The 24400-nt window shown below is 38.4% G+C and overlaps 1 protein-coding gene across 3 annotated transcripts; it reads left to right on the forward strand.

Annotated features, from left to right (window-relative positions):
• Positions 1-112: 112 nt before the first annotated feature.
• Positions 113-24240, forward strand: ift88 (intraflagellar transport 88 homolog). 3 transcript variants are annotated; one of them, XM_040148931.1, is made up of 26 exons: positions 113-291; positions 526-588; positions 756-815; positions 2384-2437; positions 2778-2841; positions 3192-3261; positions 3664-3754; positions 4201-4305; positions 5203-5305; positions 5882-6228; positions 6830-6900; positions 7129-7215; positions 8006-8105; positions 8809-8814; positions 9840-9926; positions 10151-10337; positions 10696-10804; positions 10998-11148; positions 11332-11447; positions 11840-11892; positions 12182-12247; positions 12362-12468; positions 15185-15248; positions 15928-15975; positions 21231-21338; positions 23175-24240. In XM_040148931.1, the coding sequence occupies exons 1-26, from the start codon at positions 211-213 to the stop codon at positions 23294-23296; spliced, it is 2520 nt and encodes an 839-aa protein (XP_040004865.1). In that variant the 5' UTR covers positions 113-210; the 3' UTR covers positions 23297-24240. The 3 variants fall into 3 exon arrangements, with proteins under 3 accessions (XP_040004865.1, XP_040004867.1, XP_040004866.1); XM_040148933.1 differs by lacking the exon at positions 15928-15975; XM_040148932.1 differs by lacking the exon at positions 8809-8814.
• Positions 24241-24400: the final 160 nt, after the last annotated feature.

A 24400-nucleotide genomic window follows, 5' to 3' on the forward strand; every position in this document is an offset into this window, starting at 1 on the left:
AACCAGTCATGTTAACGATATATGATGATTGACGCGTGAGTAGCCAATCAGAAGCATGGAAAGAAAAGTGTCCAACCCATGCTCCTCTTAATCGTGGGATTGAATCCCTAAAACGACAACAAACTGCTTTTGCCATTACTTCGCGCAGATAAGTGTTCATTTTCTATATTCGCGAACATTTCGTTACACCGCCTCTCTGGAGAAAGAGAAATGGAAAATGTGCATCTGGCTCTAGAGGAGGAGGATCTTTATTCGGGTTACAACGACTATAATCCAACATTTGACTCCGAGGTGAGCTAGCAACTATGCTATATTACCTAGTTCTAAACCGTTTGCTTTCAAGTGTAACCAACAATTATACAATTAATGCTAAATACAAGGCGAGTTAGGACCAACATGTATTTATCTGAAGTTATTAATTTGCGTGTGCGCTGACAAAGGCTACTTTTGCATTGGACAAATGGGTGTGTAAAGAATGAGGACTAGTTATTATTAGAGAGTTAACTAATTATTACCCATTTCAAGGAGTTGGAGAATGATGTGGGCTTCCAGCAAGCAGTGAGGACAAGTCATGGAAGAAGACCCCCGGTGAGCACCGACTGTATTTTGTATGTGTGTGTGTGTGTGTGTGTGTGTGTGTGTGTGTGTGTGAGAGAGAGAGAGAAAGAGAGAGAGACCGAGGGAGGGTAAAGAATATCCTAATTGCACTCATTTGTTAATACCCATGTAAAAATGTCATGTCTTCAATTTGCCAGATGACTGCCAAATTTCCCGGCACTGCCATTGGAGCTCGGCCTTTAGCTTCTTCCTTTGGAGTAAGTAAAGTGAAATTTAACAAATTTGAACTAGATTTGATCTGGAAAACTTACAACACTTGCAGCCCTTTTTTGAATCAGCACATAAAAACTAACATTTTGGTCTCCACTGACTGTCTTCAGAGTATGAGTTCTTTGTTAAAATTGACATTAATTGGATAATACTACATATCACACCTCTGTTGCACAGATTAATTCACTGGTAGTCAAAATTTTATTCAGGTTTATATAGTGCCAAAACATAACATACATTGTCGCAAGGCACTTTACAGAGCAAGGTCAAAACCTTACAGTATTATAGAGAGAGACCCAACAGTTCCCACCATGATCAGGAACTTGGCTACAACTGGAGAGGAAAAACTCCCTTTTAACCTGTGACAGAACCTGTGACAGAACTGGACCCAGGGTGGCCAGCCATCTGCCTCGACCGGTTGGGTTGAGAGGAGAGGAGTGGGGTGTAGAGTAGTAAGAGTGGGGAGAGAGGGAGAGAGAAGAGCGAGAGACCAGGAACAGCCCAGGAACAGCAGTATATACTGCTGTATACAAGCAATGTCAGACTGGTTGTTATAATGGTAATAATAATACTGATACTTAAAGGTGCAATAATGTTATTAATAAGATCATCAGCAATGATAGCAGCACCAATTAATAATAATAATGATAACAATAATAAAACTAATAATGATAATGATGAGGTTTGAGTAGTAGTGGCAGATCCAGATCCTGCAGCTCCAGAGTCAGCGATACCTGCATAATTAGGACAGAGAGGAAAAGCACAAAATAAGGGGCATGGAAGATACAAAGTTAATGACATGCACCAGTGTGATATAAATGCATGGGGAGAGAAAGAGAGAGTGAGAGAGAAGTGCTCAGTACGTCATGGGAGTTAAGTGTTTAAGTGTCACAATGTGAAGCTGAAGGCAATGATTGTTTTAATGTACATGAAATAGATTTACAGGATAAAAAACACATGTCAAAAGAAATAACACACTCTCACAATAACCGAGATAACAATGAAGAACACTTCAAATATACACGAATATATAAATATGTATATATATATATATATATATATATATATATATGCTGCATTGATTGGTTGAATAATTGATTAGTCGATTGACAGAAAATTAATCTCCAGCTATTTCACTAACCATTTAATCGTTCGAGACATTTTTCAAACAGTAATTCAGACACTAATATTTACTGGTTCCAGCTTCTCAAAAGCGAGGATTTTATGCTTTTCATTGTCATATGTGATGGAAAACGGAGTATCTTTTTTTGGTTTTGGACTGTTGGTTGAATAAAACAAGCTATTTCAATATGTAACCATTAGCTGTTTGAAATTATAATGGACAAAACTATTAATCGATTAATCAAGAAAATAACTGGCTGATTATTTGATACTGGAAATGATCGTTAGTTGCAGCCCTAATACCTATTTAATGAATGTGTTGCAGCCTCAGTATGGCTGAATATTTTGTCTCATATTTGCATGATAAAAGATATTGCCAGGTAAACATGACATAAGTCATTCTCACCTATCCTATACTTGTTGTTTCATGAAGTCTCGGATCCCTATGACCTCTTCAGTGGGCAGACCCATGACTGGAGCTGTGCAGGTGAGAGGGATTGACCGCTCAAGTGTGCATTCAAGGTTCTACATAGGTTTTGTTATGCATTAGTCCCCAGTACTTAGTCTCACTTACTCAGTATGTCATGTGCAGTGATTTTAATTTGACCAACATAGGTTTTGTCGCAGGTTTTTCTGGTGGTTTTGCAAACTTTTTTTTTATTTCACAACTGGTCAATATCATGTATTTAATCAAAGCTCACTCACAACTTCATGTACTGCTCAACTTTAGTAGTAGCTCTGTTTTTTTTGAGAAAATTGTGAAAATGAAGAACATTAGGCAAGCTATCACTATATATTGTGTTGTGCTGTGTTTTAAAATGTGACAGGATGGAGCCGCCCGACCAATGACTGCTGTTAGAGCAGCAGGCTACACCTCCTCCCTGACCCGTGGTGAGTAAGGAAGTCAAAAAAGTAAAAATTGACTATTTCAGCTATTGTAATGATTTTGTATATGTTTATTTAGATTACTACGTGATCAGGTACCTTGTGATTCTGTGGCTGCTCATTTTTCTGTCTGCATTGTGGAAATGATTCTTCCAGAACACAACAGAACAGCTGTAGAGAGACAGCATGGTGCTCAAACTGTAGTTAGCAGGAGTGTTACTTTATTTCTTTACTTCATCTGTCATTCAAAAACCTGAGAAAATTTTTTTTTTTCCTTCCATTAGTATGAATCATCTATTAATTGATCTGTAAGGAAAAATTAGATCTGTACCTGTCTAATTTTTTTGTACCTTTAGGCTCGACCTTTGACCCTCTAGGCCAGTCCAGAGGCCCTGCACCTCCACTTGAAGCAATGAATGAGGACACGTGAGTTGTCACTCTTTAAATTGATCGCTATCAAACTCAGCATTTTCCCCTTAGCAGTGTGCATTGGAAAGACTTTTAGAAAGACTTTTATAGATTCTGTAAAGAATCTCTTAAGATCTTGATATTAGGTATGATTGTTACTTGAAAAGAAACTATATAAACAATTGATATAAGATAACACTTTACAGTGGAGCTACAAATAACAAATATGTACAGTCATAAAATATACATATTTTAACTTGTAAATGAATAAATCCAACATATTTATGTATGTGTCTGCCCTGATACATGTCACAAAATGTATTACTAAACTGACTCCAAACAACCGTGTCTTTTGAAGCTGGTTTTGTGCTTTCTAGCAACATTATCACACATTGTATTTCTGTGTTGGTGGTCTTGCAGGCCTGAGGAGAAGATCAAGATCCTGGAGAAGAAAGTGAATGACCTGATAGAAGAGAGCTGTATGGCGCAGAGCATGGGAGCCTTACAACTGGTCAGACTCTGTCATTGTTTATCATAGTGTTTAGTAATAATGCCTGTTTGGATTTGGAGAGAAGGGCCTCCAAGTGAGGCAGTGAACAATGATTAAATTTTCATAGTGTCAGCTCTATACTCCAGCACACTGGATTGAGTATCAGGTTAAAGTGTATCATCCGAGGCCCCTTCTATCAAATTCAACACTGTAATAAAGCTTTTGGTTCCTCCGCCAGTAGTTGTTGAACCTAAAAAAAGTGTATGGCCAAAATAGCAAAAGTTCATTTTCAGCGTTTTTTCATGTATGTTCAGATTTTACTGGCTTGTGGTATTGTTCATTTTGGACATGGATGTTGGTGTCACTTCTGCTGACCTGTGCGTGTGGGTTTGTGTCTTTGTGTGGGCATGTGCATGTCTCCCTATGGACTGTGTGCGCGCGTGTGTGTGTGTGATGTTTTTCTACAGGCTCTTGAAAAAGCCAAAGAGGCAGGGAGGAAGGAGAGAGCGCTGGTGAGACAGAGGGAACAGTCTGGCAATGCAGACCACATCAATTTAGACCTCACCTACTCAGTAAGTAAGGCTGCTGTATATCAGTGGTTGTTCCAGTGTCTGGAAATTGAATGATGGAGATTTTACTTCTTATGCTTTGAAATTACACGCCTAAAATCTTAACTACTATCTTTGGAAAACCCACTCTTTAAGTCTGGTTTTTATTAGTTATTTAAGGAAAAAAAAGGTGGTTGTTTGTTTGTTTGTTTTTCCTTTTTTTTCAACAATTGATTTCCTGTGGTTTCCAAAGTGTGGTGCCTTAGTACAAATAAGAAAGAGAGAGTTTTTCTAGCACTTCTTATGTAAAACACTGCTTGTCCTGTACAGTATCTGCATTGCATGCTGGTCTGTTTGTTACCTCTAGTGACAAGCTGTTACTGTTTGACTCCTTGGGACTGACACTGAAACCATTTTTTTTGCTGTTGCTGGTTTATGCAGTGCAAATGTTTTCTGTTACTAAAATCAACTGTAGTGCTTGAAATATCTAGTCATGATTGTGACTTGTTCTGCCAAGTACCATCAGGAATAAGAAACGTATGTCACCACTGAAATGCACTCAGGAATGCAAAGTACATTTCTTATAGCTACTGTGTATGTTCTTTGTTTACTGTATGTACAGTGATGTTTTTTAGAAGATGGTGAGAAATCTCTTTCTTTTGGTTGTTTTCGTGTTGGAGCGGGAGACATTAAAAGACGCATGTGGCAGAGTTTGATCCTCAGCCAGATGGGCATATGTTTATTTCTTGAGCCAGTGGACTTAACTACTCCGTGGACACAGCTCACAGAAGACGCATTCAAATTGCAGTTAGTTTCTATGAATCAGTTCCAGATTTTGTTGCCTGTTTTTTTTTTTTTTTTTTTTTTTAAATCATTATTATTATGTCACTTATAAATATTGAACGTTGCTGTCATTACCAGGTTTTGCTCAACCTTGCCAACCAGTATGCGAACAACGAAATGTACCCAGAGGCCCTAAACAGCTACCAGGTCATTGTGAAGAACAAGATGTTCAGTAATGCAGGTTAGCAGACTTCATTACTCATTACAGATGTGTTTGAACCATGCTCTCATGAATGCACTAAAACAGGCAGGACGGAAAATCTGGCATTTAATATGGCAATAAAACCAGAGAGGATGTTCCTTACTCTAACTCTGTTCTGACATTGCAACACTGAAGTACAAATTATCAGGATAACATCCTTAAAATATAGTTTGAATAAAAAGTATACTACTGCACTTTGCTGCTTAAAATATTAATATATAACATGGATAGGATGAAGAAAAACACCGGAAAACAAAAAAAGTTGGTAACTAACAAGCATTTAATATCAGCATACTGAACAAAGGTACAAACGACTTTTGCTTCTAGCGTTTTATGTGAAGTATAAACATGACTGGAACAGAGCTTTTGGCCCTCCAGCTTTTTGAATACAAGCTGTTTGTCTTAATCATTAGTTATATTTTTTTGTGTCTGTTGTGTCCACCATCAATGGTTGAAATAGCCCCAGATACTTGGCAAATAATTTGACTTGTAGATATTGTTTGTTGTATCATTGTACTAGTTTTCCCTCAAACTACATCTGTGCTGTTCTTCCAGGCAGACTGAAAGTAAACATGGCCAACATTTACTTCAAACAGAAAAACTACCCCAAAGCCATCAAGTTCTACCGAATGGCACTGGATCAGATCTCCAATGCTCACAAGGAAATGAGGATCAAGATCATGCAGAATATCGGCGTTGTCTTTGTCCGCATGGGCCAATACTCTGATGCCATAACGTCTTTCGAACACATTATGAGTGAGAGCCCCAACATCAAGACGGGCTTCAACCTCATCCTGTGCTACTACGCCATCGGTGATAGGGAGAGGATGAAGAAGGCCTTTCAGAAGCTCATTTCGGTCCCTCCGGGCATTGATGATGAAGACAAGTACATCCCATCTAATGTGGGTTACAGTAATATATGTGTACTTATTAACAAATATGCTTTGGTGCAAAGCATATTTGCTTTGGTATTTCTGAGTTGCACTGCCCAAAGAACACTCTTCAATCAAATGGTGTGGATTGAACTATGTCTTTTGCTGTGGATTGTCTGTCCATGAAGTTTCTGTAGTTGGAAATCTAGTCTTAATTTATATAAGACTAGATGGCTATAATGGCTATCACTGTACATGCTAACTATTCAGTCATTCTTCTTTTACAATTCTTTGGAATGGCATATTTTATAAAGTCTTTTAAAGATGAATTACATTGTCCCAAAAAGCCTCCAACATAGTTGTTATGTGGCTTAAATTGCGGCTTATTATTGGTGGAATGAGATTACAAGCTGTTGATGACTGCAAAGAAATGATCTTTTGTCTCCGCCAACCTTACATTGACCGAAAATAACCAAATGTCAGTTCATCCGAGTTTCAAAATGACTCTTCTTTCTTTTGTAGGTCACAACAGACCATATTCAGAATACTAATGGTCACAGTTAAGCGTTGTTGATCGTTCAACATAGCGCTCAACATCCAGGATTAAACCTTGTCTTGTTGACTCTTTCAGGATGACACCAGTACAAATATGGTCATCGAGGCCATTAAGAATGACAAGCTTCACCAGATGGAGAGAGATCTGTAAGAAAAATCTCACACAATACAAACACACTTCTCTTCAGCCAAAAATAATTGTCTTGCCAAATTGTCTTGGCCTTATCTTCTATACCAAAACACTGACGCTTTCTCCTCTTCACCAAAACCAACACAACACTCTACGTTTTTCTTACTGATCCTACTGTTGACTTAAGTTGTGGTATTGTACTGTTCAGTTCCTGAATTCTTGTCCTGATCTCTTGCTGTAAATAGAAAAGTCCTGGCTGAGAGGTACATCATGACTGCAGCCAAGCTCATCGCTCCGAGTATTGAGACTTCTTTTGCTGCTGGATTTGACTGGTTTGTTACTGTTGTGCTTTTTTCCTTCTTACAGTGTTAACACCAGAGGGCATACGATTTACAAGAGCACTCCAGCTCAGTGACAGTCCTTTGAAAGACTAAGAAATGCTTATGAAAAAAAAATATCATGGTGGTAAGGTGATATGTAGGTATAATTAGAGATAGCTGACAATGTTAACAAGCATTATCTCCTTAAACTAGTGTTTTTGCTGAACTACTGTTTCAGATGCTATAAATAATAAATTCTCTGTTTTGGGACTGAAAATCAGAACTGGATGTCATTGGGTGTCTTGTAGTGTATTCCCTCGGTGCAGTTCTACTTAATCAGATTTAAAATTGGCATGAATTTTCCAGCAGCCAGCAGTTTTTCAGATGCAGCTTCAAATCTCAGAGCAGCAGATTTGCCTCTGTTTGAGAATGCTACTGAGACTGAACCAGAAACACAAGTAATTTGTTTTAATATTTTTGATTGGGCAGTTTTCAGTTGCCATTTGCTGCTCTAGTGAATGTGTATGAAGGAGGCTGTAACCCTTTTGTCCTTTCCTGCTTGACCTCCTCCACAAACTAGCAGAGCAAGTTTCCTCACTGATTAAAACATGTATAACACTGCGACATCTTGTTTGCAAACAAAATCAAAATGCAGCCTGGACAGCAGCTATCATGCACCTTGCTTATTGGTCATATTAAGATAAAACAAATAATTATACTTGCTATTTGCAGCAACCAACAAATTATTTGATATGACACACAAAGTCTTTTACTGTGAATGTATGGTTGTTGTTTTTTTTAGGTGTGTGGACATGGTGAAGAGTTCTCAGTATGTTGAGCTTGCCAACGATCTAGAGATCAACAAAGCCATCACCTATCTCAGACAGAAGGACTTCAACCAGGTGAGTGTGATAGTCTCAACTGCATGAAGGGCAATACCACTCAACTCCGTGGCAGTTAGGGGCCACAACAGGGTCAGAGGAAGGTGCACTGCAAACTTCACCTACCGCTCTTATTATTTTACCTCAAGATGGAATTGTAGAGCTGAAATAAATAATACTTTGTAGCTTGCCTCGGCTGTCATATTAGGCTAACTCAAGCCAGACCTTACTAATATTTGCCAATGTGTAATATATGTAGTATTGGAGAATGTGCAGATTTTTCCCAGTTTAAAGCCAGAAGTTCAAAACCAAACATTGCATGTGAATGCTTAAAACTAAAATCTCAATAATATGTAATATAATTACCAAATGTAATCCAGTTACATAAGGGACTGACTTTGCACACAGAACATGTTTGTTTTTTATCCTCACTGTTGTGTGATTGTTTTATGAATTTCGAATCTGAAAAGGTACCGTCAAAAATACTGTCTCTGGCAGAGTAGCAGCTATATTCATAAATTCATTACGTGAGTGGTATTTCCCGGTGAACATATGTAACATGTGGATGATCTGGTCTTTGTTGTCCTCTGTTTAAATATGTCCGTTTTCTCCTGCTAAGGCTGTTTCAGCAGAGCAGCATCAGTCAGACTCAAATTTCCCCCTTCTCATTGCCCTTCATTCTCTCTTGCTTTTGTCTTGTCTCCTTCCCATTTGCATGCCTAAGGTTGAGGTATGTGTGCCTTCTGTTTCCATGTTCGTTTTTTTTTTTCCCCTTGACATGTTACTACTTCAGCATGCCTTTAAGCATGCCTTTTCCAAATAACAGCACTGCCAAAAGACATTGGAGAAGAAGTTTTTGGTTTAAACCCACACACCAGTAAGGAAAATCTGGGAGCAGGGAGGAAATTACAACCAATAATACACCAGTGAGCTCTCAAGGAACTGCAGCTGTGCCAGTGGAGCTGCTCTGTGGCTAACATTAGACAGACAACACTGAGCAACTCCAAAGTCTCTCCAGTTACAGTATTATAACTGCAGTAGCCAACTGTCTTGTACTCACAGGCGTTACACCTAATGCATGTGTGTGTAGTGCATTTAGACTGTCTACAGACAGTGGTGGTTGTGGTGTAAGCTGCGGCATCATTGCAGCTGTAGCCTAGCTAGTGGTTTGTCAAAATGATAATGTTCCCACTCTAATGCTGTTGGAAATCTCCCTAGTAAGTAATGCACTTACATTTGCATAACAACCAATTAAATGTTAATTAAATTTCTATGTATGTCAAAAATTCAGATGGTTGCTGCAGCTGTGTGTGTGTGTGTGTGTTTTTAAGTTTTTTTAAGTTGACTTTTTTAGACAGTCATGAAGTTGTACAATAAATGCTGGGAATAACCTTGGCCGAGTAGGTGGACATTTTTAAAATTATTAATGTAATTTTACAATTCAATTCCTAAAATTCTATTGTTTGGATTTACTTTGGTTTTCCTTTATAGATATGTTTCACATTTGACATATTCGGATATTTGCTGCTGGAAGTAATATTTATTTAACCAATAAATCGCATAATTGAATTAGCATGTGGGAAATTTATGGAGTTTTTTAATTCAAAATGTATAAGAACATTGGTTTTTATGGTTTTAGGTGTGTTACATACTGGGGAGACTGGCTTTCACCATAGTCAATTAAGTATTATAGTAATAAACTAGAGGAAAGCCGGTGTAAAATGTTTCCCTAATGGCTTTAAAATATTTTATCAGGCAGTTGAAACCCTGAAAACATTTGAGAAGAAGGACAGCAGAGTGAAGAGCGCTGCAGCCACCAACCTCTCCTTCCTCTACTTCCTGGTACGACTCTTCAATGACTAAACATCAAAAATATTGAGAAAAAACACAGGTTTGGTTTTCTTGTCAGAGCTTAATGCCTGAATTAGATTAAATAGTTTTGCTATGAAATTGTTCAAGTGTTCAAAGACACATCAGCATAGTGGATGTTTGCTGTCGAGGTTATTTTACACTAGAACCATCCTGCTACAAGTAGATGTTTCCTTCTGATCTTTGCCCTCTATCAGGAGAAGGACTATGACCAGGCTGACCGATACGCTGATCTCGCCATGAACGCTGATCGCTACAACCCAGCAGCACTTATCAACAAGGGCAACACTGTGTTTGCCAAACAAGACTATGAAAAGGCTGCAGAGTTCTACAAAGAAGCACTTAGGAATGATTCCTCCTGCACTGAGGCCCTCTACAACCTGGGTAACACCTGCATTTATTATATTGTGGTAGCACATTGCAGTTCACTGGCCGAAAACTACATTATGAGAGCTGTGACTGAACCAAACAGTAAAGTTTTTGACTGGACAGTTTAACAATGAGTTGAAACTCACTATAAAGCTCTGTAAAGCTGAGGTGAGCTGCAGATTCAGGTGATAATTCTCTCTAAGTTCATCACTACAAGCCAAACACCTTTTAAATTGATTCATTGTTTTCCGAATGGCTATTGATACATTGTTATCGTAAAAATATTTTTTAAAGCTGATTTAAAGTTGCTGGAGTTGCTATAGACCAAAAGTTCACTGACAGTTTTTTTTTTTTCCCCTTCCACCTGTAACAGGTCTAACATATAAGAAACTGGATCGTCTGGAGGAGGCTCTGGACTGCTTCCTGAAGCTCCACGCCATTCTGAGGAACAGTGCCCAAGTCATGTACCAGCTGGCCCACCTGTATCCTACTGATGAGAACTGTCATTCTCTATGTGTTTGGGAATGTGCTTGTCTGTGTGTTATGAGGTTTAACTGCTTTAAACAATTGTACCTCGGTAGTTGTTGCTAGGAAGGTGTCAGTTTAGGGATTCAGACCTGCAACTCGACCCATCCCCATGTGAGCATCTGTTGGTCCTTGACTCACTGGTCTCAGCTATGAGCTTCTGGAGGATCCCCAGCAGGCAATCGAGTGGTTGATGCAGGTCATCAGTGTAACCCCAACTGACCCCCAGGCACTGGCCAAACTGGGAGAGCTGCATGATGGCGAGGGGGACAAGTCCCAGGCTTTCCAGTACTACTACGAGGTACGAGAATTACAGTTGAATGCTTTTCTGTCTGCGGACTAATTGATTAAGTTTAAAATTTCAGCTCTGGTTACCTATTTGGCTTCTTGCGCAACGGGTACATGTTCCATTGTGGGTCAGTAGATTCCTGAAGTGAACAAGGCCTATATAAGTGCTCTGATGTTATTTGGTTGCGCTGTCAAGTCCTTCAGGTACTTCCCTTCAAACATCGATGTGATTGAGTGGCTCGGGGCGTACTACATCGAGACTCAGTTCTGTGAAAAGGCCATTCTGTACTTTGAAAGAGCCACACTTATACAGTAAGTAATCAGTAGTTAGAGCACTTTATAAGATACTAGTATAATGCCAAAAAATTTGAGAAATATCTGTGAAATGTTATTTCTACACGTTTATGACTAAGAAATGAAGTGATTCTTATAGATTAAATAAGTGAAGTCTTATTTAATCTTGTTTTGATTCTTGTGTTAGTATTCTTTCATCAACCATGAAGTTTGTTCTCATCTGGAAGCAGTTTTGTTTTTTTGATTTGTTTTTCTACTCAAACAAAAAGGATAGATGATTTGATTTTGCTTGTATTCCCGCTGAATTCAGAAATTATTTTTACCAATTTTAAAAAAAAAAAAAAAAAAACATGTTCAGTGCAGGGTTATGTGTTCATACTGAGTTAATGTCTTTCTGCTGTTTTTCTCAGACCAACACAGGTGAAGTGGCAGCTAATGGTAGCAAGCTGCTACAGAAGAAGTGGTGAGAATGATTCTGTTATTTTTCATGGCGCTGCAAAGTTATATGTAACTGCCTTTTCTCTGCCAGTTCGATACTTAAAACCAGATCATATAAAAGACTAGACTCCCAGAAATTGTGATTGAGTGAAATTAAGTTGCGTCTTCACCATTTGTGAGGAGGTAAGTGAGGGAGAGAGTAACAGCTGTTTAACTTAACAGTTTCAGAACCACTGACCTAGCCTGTCTTTGCTGAGTGAACTAACAATGGATTCAGTTAAAGATGTGAACATCCTTTTCTTTTTTCTTTACAGGAAACTACCAGAAAGCTCTGGAAACATATAAAGACATCCATCGCAAGTTTCCAGAAAACGTAGAATGTAATTCATCCTGTTTGTTACACAATTTTCAACACAAATCTTGAAAAACAGCACATAACCCACTGATCAGAGTGTAAATAAAATAAAAACTCTGTGTATGTTTTTTGTGTTCAGGTCTGCGTTTCTTGGTGAGGCTGTGCACAGACATGGGATTGAAGGAAATCCAAGAATATGCCACCAAGCTGAAGAAGGTGGAGAAGATGAAGGAGATCAAAGAACAGGTATATCTCTCTTGGCTGTCGCACCTTTACCGTTAACTTTTAAAATAGTTGTAGCATTTTCGCGTAAATAAGCATCTGTTCTGCCGTTCTTTATCACCAGTTGCTACAACCTGATAGTGATTCGCCCATTAGATGTAGAAAACTACAGAAAGTGCAGAGACAAAACACAGACTTTATCACCAGAAAATCCAATGAAGAGGATGTCAGAACCGCCCACAGTGTTTAATTGACAGTAGATCTGTTGGTATTGCTCTGCAGAAAAACCAAAACATTAAGACCTAATCAACAAAAATGGAGATGAGATAAAAAATATTCTGGTTTAACAGGTGCATCAAAAATATAACTCACTATGATTAAATGTGTTTAATGTGTAACTTGAAACAGCCCTAGTATGTTTACTTTATTTACAGTAGATTTACTTACACAAACTAACCTTATACAAGCAGCCTAGTTTAATGATATAACATTGAATAATGTAATACATCTGAATATTAACATTATGCAGCTTCATAGACGACCTTCTTGCTTTGCAGTCATATATTACAGACCTTTTGTGAGCTATCATTGATAATCTTTTCCTCACCGACGTCTTGGCATCCTGTCGTCTTTTCTTGGGCAAGAACCAGCTGATTGTGAGCGCACACGTTTCCTTATGCCATGTAGACGGTCAGTGGTCTCCACACCAGAAATGCATGAAAAACAGCTGTTTTTTTTTTCTGTTGATTTTCCATGAATCAAACCAAGTTGAGGGGAGAGGAGAGCAGATGCTTTACAGCTGTTTAACACCTGGCTGACACTAATGCTGGGTCATATAAAACAGTTGTTTTGTTCAAAGAATTATTCACAGGTTTGATGCTACATTCAGTTTCCCTAGACTGGCAAGTAACGTTTGCTTATATCTGATTTGTTGAGACATTTGTGATGTTAATCTGTACAAACTGAACGTTGTCCTACAAGACTTGCTTCAGTATACGCCAAACTGACATCCTCTTTAGTTCTCTGCTCTATCCTTATTTTCTTTTCTTATCATTTTGGGTCAGTAGTTACTCCACAAATTTGGCTTTGCACTTCCATAACACTGTTGGGCGCACAATTAACAGTTGACATAAAAAAAGGATCAAAATAGATGCAGCAGAACCAGAGACATCATCTTTTCATTTGTTGAAAATCTGGCATTGGAGATTGGAATGTGTTTTGCTAGTAATGGCTAATGTAGCCTGAAGCAGAGATGAGGAACAGGCTACAGAGGTATAGTAACCTCACTTCTTTTGAACTCCACACCCAGGTTTTTCTTTTCATTTTCAAACTTGTCTTCTTCGGGCCACAACCAATGTTTTGTTTCTCAGACTTCACGCAACTCCCACTGGGTCCACAGAAGACTTTAAACAACTTTTTTCACATTTCTTAGTAGTACCCCCTGACACTTGTAAGCAGATTTTAATGTGTAAAATCGGTTGAACTCCCCTTTTAATGGTCATTCTAAAATCATAGGAATATTTTGTTACATCTATTGTTTTGTTTATGATGTAGGATTTTTCACTCCCTCCAACTCTGAATAAAAGCTGAGCGAGAAAATCTCCCAAAAGCCCCAAACATCAAATAATTTAAATGAATTCTGCATTGCATCCTTCATATATGGAAGGATGGTATGACTAGTATCTACGGTGGCTCCCAGACTTTAAGGTCCACACCCAAAATTGATGACAGGCCAGTGAATCACAAATCTGGCAGTGGTCTGGGGTCAGTCAAGTTTTGCAGAAGATTCAGAGTAACAGAACTGTGCCTTTGTCCTGTGGAGATATTCATCAGAGCCAAGAACAGATGAGAAGGATGACTTTGTCAAATCACAACCAGCTGCTCTTAAATCAGCCCAGAGACGCTGCTGAACCAGAGAAACATTTCTACAGAGCGACAGGCCGAGACAGAGGGTTGCACTCATTAATCCCAGAATACTCCATACTGAATGACAGCGAAAAACAAGTGATCCTACAATATGACTGCATAGTTTATGAAATGATGAATGAGAAAATGGTTAGAACCAAAAACTAATGAGGAAGATTAAATCACTGTTCTTGTCGATGTTATATTTATGCTAAGTGTGTTATTTTTTCATGGTATTTCCCCTTTCCTTGTTTTTATTTTTATTTTTTATTTAGTCTCCCTCTTTATTGGTAACTGCTCATTGTTTGGATGTTTCTGCAATTGACTCCCCTTCTACTTTATTCCACACAAACTGGAAATGTGGCACTTGATTACATGTGACGTTTATACTTACTTTTTCATATCTTAATGTTCAATTCCATAATATTTAATTATTATTTAAATATTATTTAAATGTTAATGCATAGCCTTTTGTTAGATGGTATTAGTTTCACAAATAGTTTTCATGGCAGTAAAACTGACTTAATTTATGAGACACAGAAGGAAAGACCAATAAAGAGAGAGGCAAGTAGCAGCACAGGCTCAGCAACGGCAAAACATGTCGCCAGAATTCAACAGTCTAGCATGAAACGTCTCTGCTTTTTCATTTGGAGTGCACATTAGAGTGCACCTAAACTGATAAAAATCTGTAAATGGGAAAGATAAATATTTTTATCTTAAGTTAAACACCATTTAAAGCGCTGATTACAAATATTTATTCCTTGTCTGCGAATCTAGTCTTAATTTCCCCAACCCCCCTCCTCCCCCTCCTCTCCCCCTCTCTCTCTTCCTGCAGAGGGTGAAGTCGGGGCGGGAGGGCAGTGCCAGAGGTCGGAGAGAAGGCAGAGAGGGGAGTGCTGGTGAGTCAGTCACCATAACATACAAGACTCTTACTGTAACTAGGTGTAGAAACACATTGTCCAATATACGAAAACTGGGGACTTGATTGAAGTTAGAAGTGTGTAGAAACCCTGAACATTACATTTACCATTTTGTAACACCATCAGCATATATTGTTAGCATAGGTAAGGCTATGTTCCAAACTGCAATACTTTTTTATAACAGATTTAAATGTGTCTTTAGCACAGTGTTTTGAAAACTGTCAAGTATTAAAAGCCAGAATCAGATGCTGTTTAAAAATTCATGCACTTATCGTGTTATTCTTTAATCAGACAGTTTAGGATTTAAATCATCATTTTACCAAATTTAGACATTAAGTATTGTTTTGGTGTTGGTATTGAAACTGGTTGTTGCATCAGCAATAGTATTTAAACATGCCCAATATAAGAGTAAGGTAAGGTCATTTATTTTTTATATATGTAGACACACACACACACACACACACACACACACACACACACACACACACACACACACACACACACACACACACACACACACACAGGTGGTTTTAATTAGAATCAGGGCCTTTAACAAATACTCTTTAGCTCATCCTCATTTTCAGTGTTTTTTGTTCCATGTATTTCACCCCTTCCCTCTCTCTTCTATCTGTTGTTCACACATGCTGCTGGTCATTAGGCATCTCCACACCTGTCTTCACCTCTCCTAAGAAGGCCAGCATTATGGGTATACCTCTATGCATCGCACTGAGCCCTGAGCAGAGTAGGAGGCGGTAGTCATGTTCTGTTACAATCCTTCATCATTTTTAAGACCATAAAAGGAACTGTTGGGAAGATACAACTACACATCCAAATCCCACCTCTAATCCCAAAGGGGTCACTAACATGTCAGACACGGTTACAGGTCAGATTTACAGTCCACATTGGTTGATTAATTTCCTGCATCCTGTCTTTGAAGTTTTACATGATAACAGGAGGCATTACAGAAGCCTTTTCAGAGCATTAATTTTGGTAAACATTTGTTTAAAAGTCCCATAAAATGACTCAGAGATAATGTCATGAATATTTAAATATTAATGAGATTTCAAAAGTAAAACTTATCCCTAGCAGAGCACTTGCAATGTGATGCAGACCAGTGTTAATGCTACTATTGCATGTTAGCTTCAGGTTGAAGGCACAAAGGCTTTATATGATTTATATGAACAACACAGAGACGGCATGTTTCTTTTCTTGCTAAATCTCCCTCGCCAAACTCTTTCTCTACTCCTCAAATTATAAAACCCAACTCCTTTAGCTTTCCTTTTCCAGTAAGTCCGTTGAGATGCATATTGATTCAAGTGGAGTGACCGTGTAGCTTTAGGAGCCCAGACAACACAGAGAGCTCCAGGTCACAGCAGACACCTGAGAAACTCTACCACAGTTTTAACACTCTGTCACTACAGGTCCTCAACAAATAAAGACACATACTCTAGATTGGCTCCAACACTGGAAAGCTGGCTCATCCACAAATTTCGGATTAAATCCAGGCAAACTACAGAGCTGCCAAAAACTGTAATGCGGCCCAGGTTTGCTAAATTGTGCGGCTGAGCGTCCATAGTGTCCTGTGATGTACTCAGATATATGTATTAAACACCTTTTAATGTGCATGCTGCTCCACCCTGCCAAAACGTCCATTATTCCACAGTATCCTGAGAAATTAGATTTAGAAAACCTAAGACTTGTGTGTTTTTATTGTCCAATAGTTTCGTCCTGCCAGAGCTGTAACTGGATCTGTTAAAACGAACAGTTACTGGGTGTTTTTCAACATTGCCTTACAAGTTCAATCTCGCATATCCCTGGATGTTGGTTATGACAGTTTTAAGTTGTTCTACTAAACCCCAAACACTTTTCTTACTTTCCTAAGGCATATCAGAGGATGTCAAAGCAGGTGAGAGAGGGAAGGTTTCAAGATACCAATAGAACTCTCATCGATTATAGCACACTTATTGCCTCTCTCTGTGTTCCCTGTCTGTGTAGAGTGATTTTCAGTCAAACTCTATAATCTTTATTTTCGTCTGTTTCTCTTGCTCTGCCAATCTTCATCTGTCTTCTCACTGTGCTTTTCCTTTGCTGCCCAGTATCTCAATCTGAGTCTAAACAACTCAGTCCACTGTTGGACTCAGGGAGAGGTATGTAAGGTTATTACTCAAAAATAATAAAGTGAAACCAGTTGGGCTGTAAGATTGCACTTCTAGCCTCTTGTTCATTAGAGACTTAGACAAGGAGATCTAGAAAACCAGAGCTGACTTCGTTTCATTCCAATCATTTCTCAGTTGTTGCATTCCAGAGAACGTCACACATCTGAGATCAAGCTACAGCCTGAATAAACTGCTCAAGAATGAAACTGGGAATTTGTATTTTATCTTTACTGGGTCTATAAAAATAAAGTGTAATGTTGGTTCAGTTAGAGATTATTCTTCATTTGCTGTGCAAAACAAATTTAATTGCGCCCACTTTGGGTCACTGCAGAAACACTAGATCTTACTTTGCAAAGTTACTTTCCACGAGAATTGACAGAGAAAACTTCAACTTAAATGGGCATTACATAATTTTGTGAGTTTCCAAACTATGGTATTAGTAATCAGCAGAACTATTAGCAATAAATCACATAAACTGTGAATTTTCAGCTCATTTTGTACTATTTAGCAGTAACGTATTACTACTTTCAGTTTTATTTCAATAGGCCTTGGATCATTAGAAGAGTTTAAAATGTTGAAAGATGCTACAATAAAATTTAAAAAGTGAGAATATTGGGCTGAACTGCCCTCTAACCACAGCAGTATCATACAGTCTTTGGCCTCTGTGTTTTCAGCTGTGCCAGATTCCAATAGCAAAATATGTTACACACTTCCTTTGCTTCATATCAATCTTATAATACATAAAAGTACTGCATATGTACACTCATACTGCAAAAGAAATTCATGCAAATCCTTTTACTACTTAAAATCATCTGAGCTGCAAAGGGACACTGCAGAACAGTTTTCCCAAGGTAAGTGCACAAATTAAGCAACCTGACTATAGTGTTATAGTCAAGACACACAAACCTGGTTCAGAAATTTTCTGACAGGTATCTGTGATGTTGGACTGCAGTCAGTGTTTGCACACAATTCTTCACGGAGGAGGAGTGAGGGATCGCCCAAACCTTTTTCAGATATTTGAGAAAACCTCAAGTGCACCTGAGAGTTTTCCCTCTTTTCTGTAAAGTCTGCATAGTTGCAGCACTGTACATTGTGTGTGTGCCCTGGTGAGGCTGAGGATTAGTTTTCTCACGCCGCCAAACTTGCGTCATTGTTTGATGTGAATCTGGTAAAACCACCATCACGGAGCAAGAGAAAGGTGTGTCAAAATGTGCTGACACTCACTTTTCCCTTCAATATTTTTGGTGCTCTTTTTATTTCACTGTTCAAATAAATAAACTCATTTAGTCCAGGGTTGACCCATGTTGGGTTTTTGAAGACTACATTTAAGCCTTTTTATATTCATGTAATCTTCCAAGGGGTTTTTCCAAATAAGTTTGAGCAGTAAAGCGATTTGCAAAAGCCAGAAAGTTGGCTCATCGATACTGATCAACATCCCTGTCAACCCCTCGCAGAAATATTATGGCCATTCTTGCTGTGCAGGTGTATAAGACTTACTCATAGCAACTTTAGTTATAGAAACTGTTACATGTGATTCATTTTAGGCCTGGCTTTCAACCCATAGTGTCATCCCTTGTTTCTGTGTCTCCCAGATGTGAATTATAAGAGGAATGCCACTGAGACTGTCCAAGAAAAGAAAAAAATGGGGAAAAAGAAAGTCCTTTTGCCAGTAGAGGTTTCAGTTTGCCAGCAGTTTGTGAGGCCTCTGTGAGAAGTTTAAGACTGTGAGGGAAGGTGGAATATCGGGCCTCCTTCTCCTTCCTGTTTTTCAGCTTTCTGCCATTGCTCTCATCAGTTTCCAAGGTTACCTGGCAGCCAGATGTGGGCTGCTGCTGTCTGTAATCATGTTTGTCCTTCTGCTCGCCAGAGTGCCTTTGTCAGTCTGTCATCTGAACCTTGAACATAAACACAATCTCCAAAATATTCGTTACATCTTGTGGAGAGTACTAGCTCAGTGGCTAACATGATTTGGACCCGAGCTGCTTGCTGTAACTCAAGTGTCCTGCTAAAGGGCACTGTAGAAGGATGTAAGACTGTTGCAGGGATTGAACCAGTTGCATTTCGGTTAATCGATGGTATAGTTTAAAAACATACTGTATAATAAATGTTTTATCCATGAGTGGAGGCTGGTGTATCAACAGATCATGAATGATATTATAGTAACACATTTGTAATAATATAAAATATGTCTTCTATGACAAATACTTCACAAATGCTTTACATTCATAAACACTTCAAATGTCCTTATAGCTGCTTACAACTACATTATAGTGTATTATAAGCCATTTATTAAATCTTTATATATTGCTAATAAATGCTAAATAGCTGGACTTTGTTTGTTTGTTTTTAGGAGGAAAATAGACACCCAAATAGGTTTGTGCGAGGCTGATGTGTAGAATTTTTATGGTTAGCTACAATAAGCAAATCGCACCGGACACACCACCCACACACCCAAGTCACCTCATGCTGTGACTGAGAGTGGCTAAAAGTAGCTAACAAGCAAGCACATAAGTCAAAATGCTGTAGATGGTCAAAAGCAATGGGCAAATGGTTGAATAATTCAGGTTCTGCCACTCCAAGTGGTAGTAGTACGAAAGTAAACTTGACCAAACCTACTCAAAATAGAAAACCATAAACAAAGCCTAAACATTGACACTTCCCGGATCTATGGCTGTGTCCGAAAACCACCCCCTTGTTCGCTCGCTCACTGCTCCCTATATCTCGGACGCTCCGTTTACTCAGGAGTGAGAAGTAACTTAAGATTTCAGACACTTACTAATTATCATCATCTTACATCCTCACTGACAGCTGTAGAACTGCCCAGTTGTATTTTTTGCATCTATAAAATGTGGCACATTGCATTGTGGGATTGTTAGCAGAAAGTAGCACATTTTTGAGGGCACTATATGTGGATGCATTTACACACTCAAATAAAATGTAGCACAGTGAATGTAGCGCACTATGTAGTAACCAGGGAGATATTTCAGCCACAGCCTATGTCTTGTTTGGAAAAAAAACATTGTACCAGTGTCAACTTTTATTCGTTTAAAGGAGTTTAACAAATATTCTGTTTAAAATCTGCTCAATTTAACACATTTGGAAGATGACGTGTGATGTAGTGCTGTCAGGGTATATGAGACAAAAAAAAAGCCCCAATACGCTCACACACTCTCTCTCTCTTTCTCACACACACACACACACACACACACACACACACACACACACACACACACACACACACACAGACACACACACACAAATAGACAAAGACACAGACAGACTCATAGCTTCCAGTTTCACATCTCCATCATGTTGACTTTTCAGAAAGTGAGAAAAACGAGCTTCGTTTCAGTTTGACCTCTGTGCTGTTTTGAGTTTATCCAGTTGGGTTTTAAATGGTTAAGGATACCAAGAGTCAGTGAAGTTTCTCATACCATATCTGGCATTTTCATATACCAACAGTGATATAAACGCAGACAGAGAACAACAAAAGCTTTGGAAATGCAAATAAATGCATGACAAGTCATGTTGGTCAGCTGTTACCGGATAAATTATGACTTTATTTCAGGAAGGAATAGTCTTCTGCTGAATGATTTGTTTTCATTGTGTGTGAAAAACGAGTTAATTTTAGGAAAATCTAACTGTCCAGGAGCCCTGCACATGACATATATACATAATATTCATACAAATTTATAAATTGGTCCAGTTTTGAGGTAGAGTTAAACACCTTTTAAATGTGTCAGAAGAACCGATTCAGATTATGACCAATCTGCTGAATTCAATTGTGTTTATGTGTTTTCTGCAGACAGCAGCAACAGCAGCAACAGCACTAAAGGAGAACGTCTGAGCGCCAAGATGAGGTCACTTCCTGCCTCCAGTGAGCCGTACGAGGCCAGCAGCCCAAAGGAACTAGGTGAGGAAAACCTAGTATTTTCTCTCTGTCTCTCTCCTCACCTCTGTAATCAGTGACACGATACTAGCTGTGTCACTGGTTATCCTTTTTATCTGTATCTGGGGTTCCTGGACACTTACACAGCAATTCTCATATGTTTACATACTATAGAATCACATAGTCAGACCAGTTTTCACCTACGACAATATTTCCCACAACAAGTAGAGCGAGGGACTTTATTTTTTTCAGTCGCTGATGGACCTTGAGAAGACGAACAGTTCTTGCAGTTCTTAACAGCAACAACTAAGAGAGGGAACGGTATTATTTTACTTAAAGTCCCACTATTTAGCATTTTCAAGCAGTACATAAAGATGTAACAAATGGTTTATAACAGACTATAATGTAGTTGTAAGCTGACGTAAGTGTTTATTAATGTACTTGTTTACAACAATAACTCTTCCTGTGGGCGCCCCTAAGTGTATGTTGGTGCAAAGCAGATAACGCATGACAATGTAGTAAACCACAGCTGTAATAATATAAAACATGTCTTCATATAATTGTTGACGTCTACTGTACATTAATAAACACTTAAAATGTCCCTAAAGCTCCATATTGCAATATCATATTGTATCATAAACAATTTATTAAATGTTCCTGTACTGCTTATAAATGTAAAAAAGGTGGACTTAAAGTAAAGTGTTGCCAAGACAACTATACAATGCATAATCAGCATATATATATGTATATGTATTTATTTCATATTTAAAAAAATGAAATGGCAAATCCATTTTCTTTTGGCATTGAACTCAAAGATAATCTACTACCTGGAAATTCTTCATAGACAGATCAAGGCCTCGTTTCCCAAAACTCTTACGAACCTTCTCAAGCTTGAGGCGTATTTCCCAAAAACATTGTAACTGACGACAGTCTTAAAAATGACCATAGATCATTTTTGACTCCTTCGCACTCGTAGGAGACAAGTAACATCTCAAGAAGCTCTGGAGGAACCGAAGGCTACGTTTTTATTTAGGCTTTTTGTTTTTGTTCATTTATAAGTCTATACTTTTATCATAAACACTAATGTTCTTTGTTAAGTGATGTTTGATGTAAAATGAGCGATGATGCTTAAATTAAAAAAAAAATCAGAAAATGAAACTAAACTGAAACACACACATAAATCTAACAACTGATTTGCAGATTCTGTTGAGATAGTCCTCCTTATGTCCTGTGTAATATATTATGACGTTATCTGAGGTTCTCTATCTTCTCTTTTCTTTGGAAGGATGCATGTTTAACATGTAGCACAACTTACAGACAGTTAGACAAGCAGTGTTACCTAATCATCCGCATCATCTTCAGCACAACAGACAGGCGACTTGAAAAAGGTCTTAACAGCATGCACATGCACTTGTACTTGAGTAGTTACATTTTCTGCTACTTATACTTACATCAACTCCACTACATTTCCAAGGGCAATCTTATACTTTTTACTCCACTACATTTCTTTAACAGCTAGGATTACTAGTTACTTTACTTTACTGGACTAACATTTTAGATACAAACATATAATCAGCTTATAAATTATGATGAATTGTTATAAATTAAACCCCCCAACAGTACATAAAGTAGTTCATATTAGCTCCACCTTGACCAACTTCCAACTGAGTATTTTTATAGTATGGTATTTCTACTTTTAATTTTAATTTGAAAACTTTCTTTCAGTGCTAGTTTGGAAAACATGTAGAAATTTGCGTTGTGTTTTTAGAAACGCGCCTAACTTCTAAGATTGATGGTTATTGGGAAATAAGGCCCAGGGTGTTTCACAATGAGTAAATCTTCTGTTCCTCTTGTGTGCAGACGCGTCCTATGTGGACCCCCTGGGACCTCAGATGGAGAGACCAAAGACGGGAGCCAAGAAGCGCGTGGAGGACGACGACTTTGCGGATGAAGAGCTGGGAGACGACCTGCTGCCGGAGTAGCTGGCTCCACCCTCTGCCTCACCTGCCGCTGAGTCTGATTGAACATTTTCTCCTTTGTTACCTTTTGAAAGGCAAGAGCACAAAGCTTCACTGCACAACCAAACATTCTAAATTCTGCTCTTGAGCAGAAAACGTAAACGTTAGGGGATAAAGACTTTGTTTGTCATGGGCATCAATGAGGTTTCAGTGACTCTGTTCCTCCACTGCCGTTTCCATCGGCAGTCCAGGAGTCGGATATCTTTACCTCTGTCAGACTGATCAACTTTGCCTTACCTGTGGTTATAGGTGTTGACTTTTAATTTGAACATGCTTGCATTCACTTTTGAATAAGTGTGTAGAAATTAGAGACATTTTTTGGACACGCTGTTCCTCCCAAGACTGAGTTGGCTGTGAATCCTGTGCAGTTCACCCGGTATGGATGAGAACACTCGCCAAAAACTGATAAGGTTGAAAGTCTGCATATTTACCCCATCGTCACCTTTTCATTTCGAATCCAGTGTTGGAGCTCAGAGCCAAAGCCATGAAAAACATATCGGTGTCCTAATATCATTTGACTGCACTGTATGTCTCCGTGTGAGAGCCTGGGAAACTTCTGGAAAATCCATCAACACAATATACCAGACTTACGTAATACATCCATTGCAGGCCCTGTGTCGTTGCTTTTTGCATTTTATACCTACTCCGAAACTGCTTATTTGTAGCACACTATTTATTTTTTGTTCTTTGTTCATTTCTTTGTTGGTCGTTATATGTAAAATAAAAGATCAAATGTTTTATATATTCAAGAAAAAGATTGAGCGGTTTCATTCGAGCACAGTAACATTCGGATAAAGCACAAACTATGTGGTCTGTGAGTTTCTGTAGTAAAGAAAGCCCACCGACAATCTCAGTTACTAATGTGACGTTGTCCTCGGCCAGGCGGCAGATTAAACCGAGGATTTAGTGGAGAGTAAACTGTACTGAATTAAGCTTTTCATAAGTAAAATACACATATAATTTAAAGCCTTTGCCTCACATGAATCTTAATGACATGAATACACAGTACACATCATACAGTGGGAATGGAGATAAAAAAAAAATGATGCATATCTATTTGTGGTTGTT

Source organism: Xiphias gladius, chromosome 16, assembly GCF_016859285.1.
Source record: "Xiphias gladius isolate SHS-SW01 ecotype Sanya breed wild chromosome 16, ASM1685928v1, whole genome shotgun sequence".
NCBI classification, from domain to species: Eukaryota; Metazoa; Chordata; class Actinopteri; order Istiophoriformes; family Xiphiidae; genus Xiphias; species Xiphias gladius.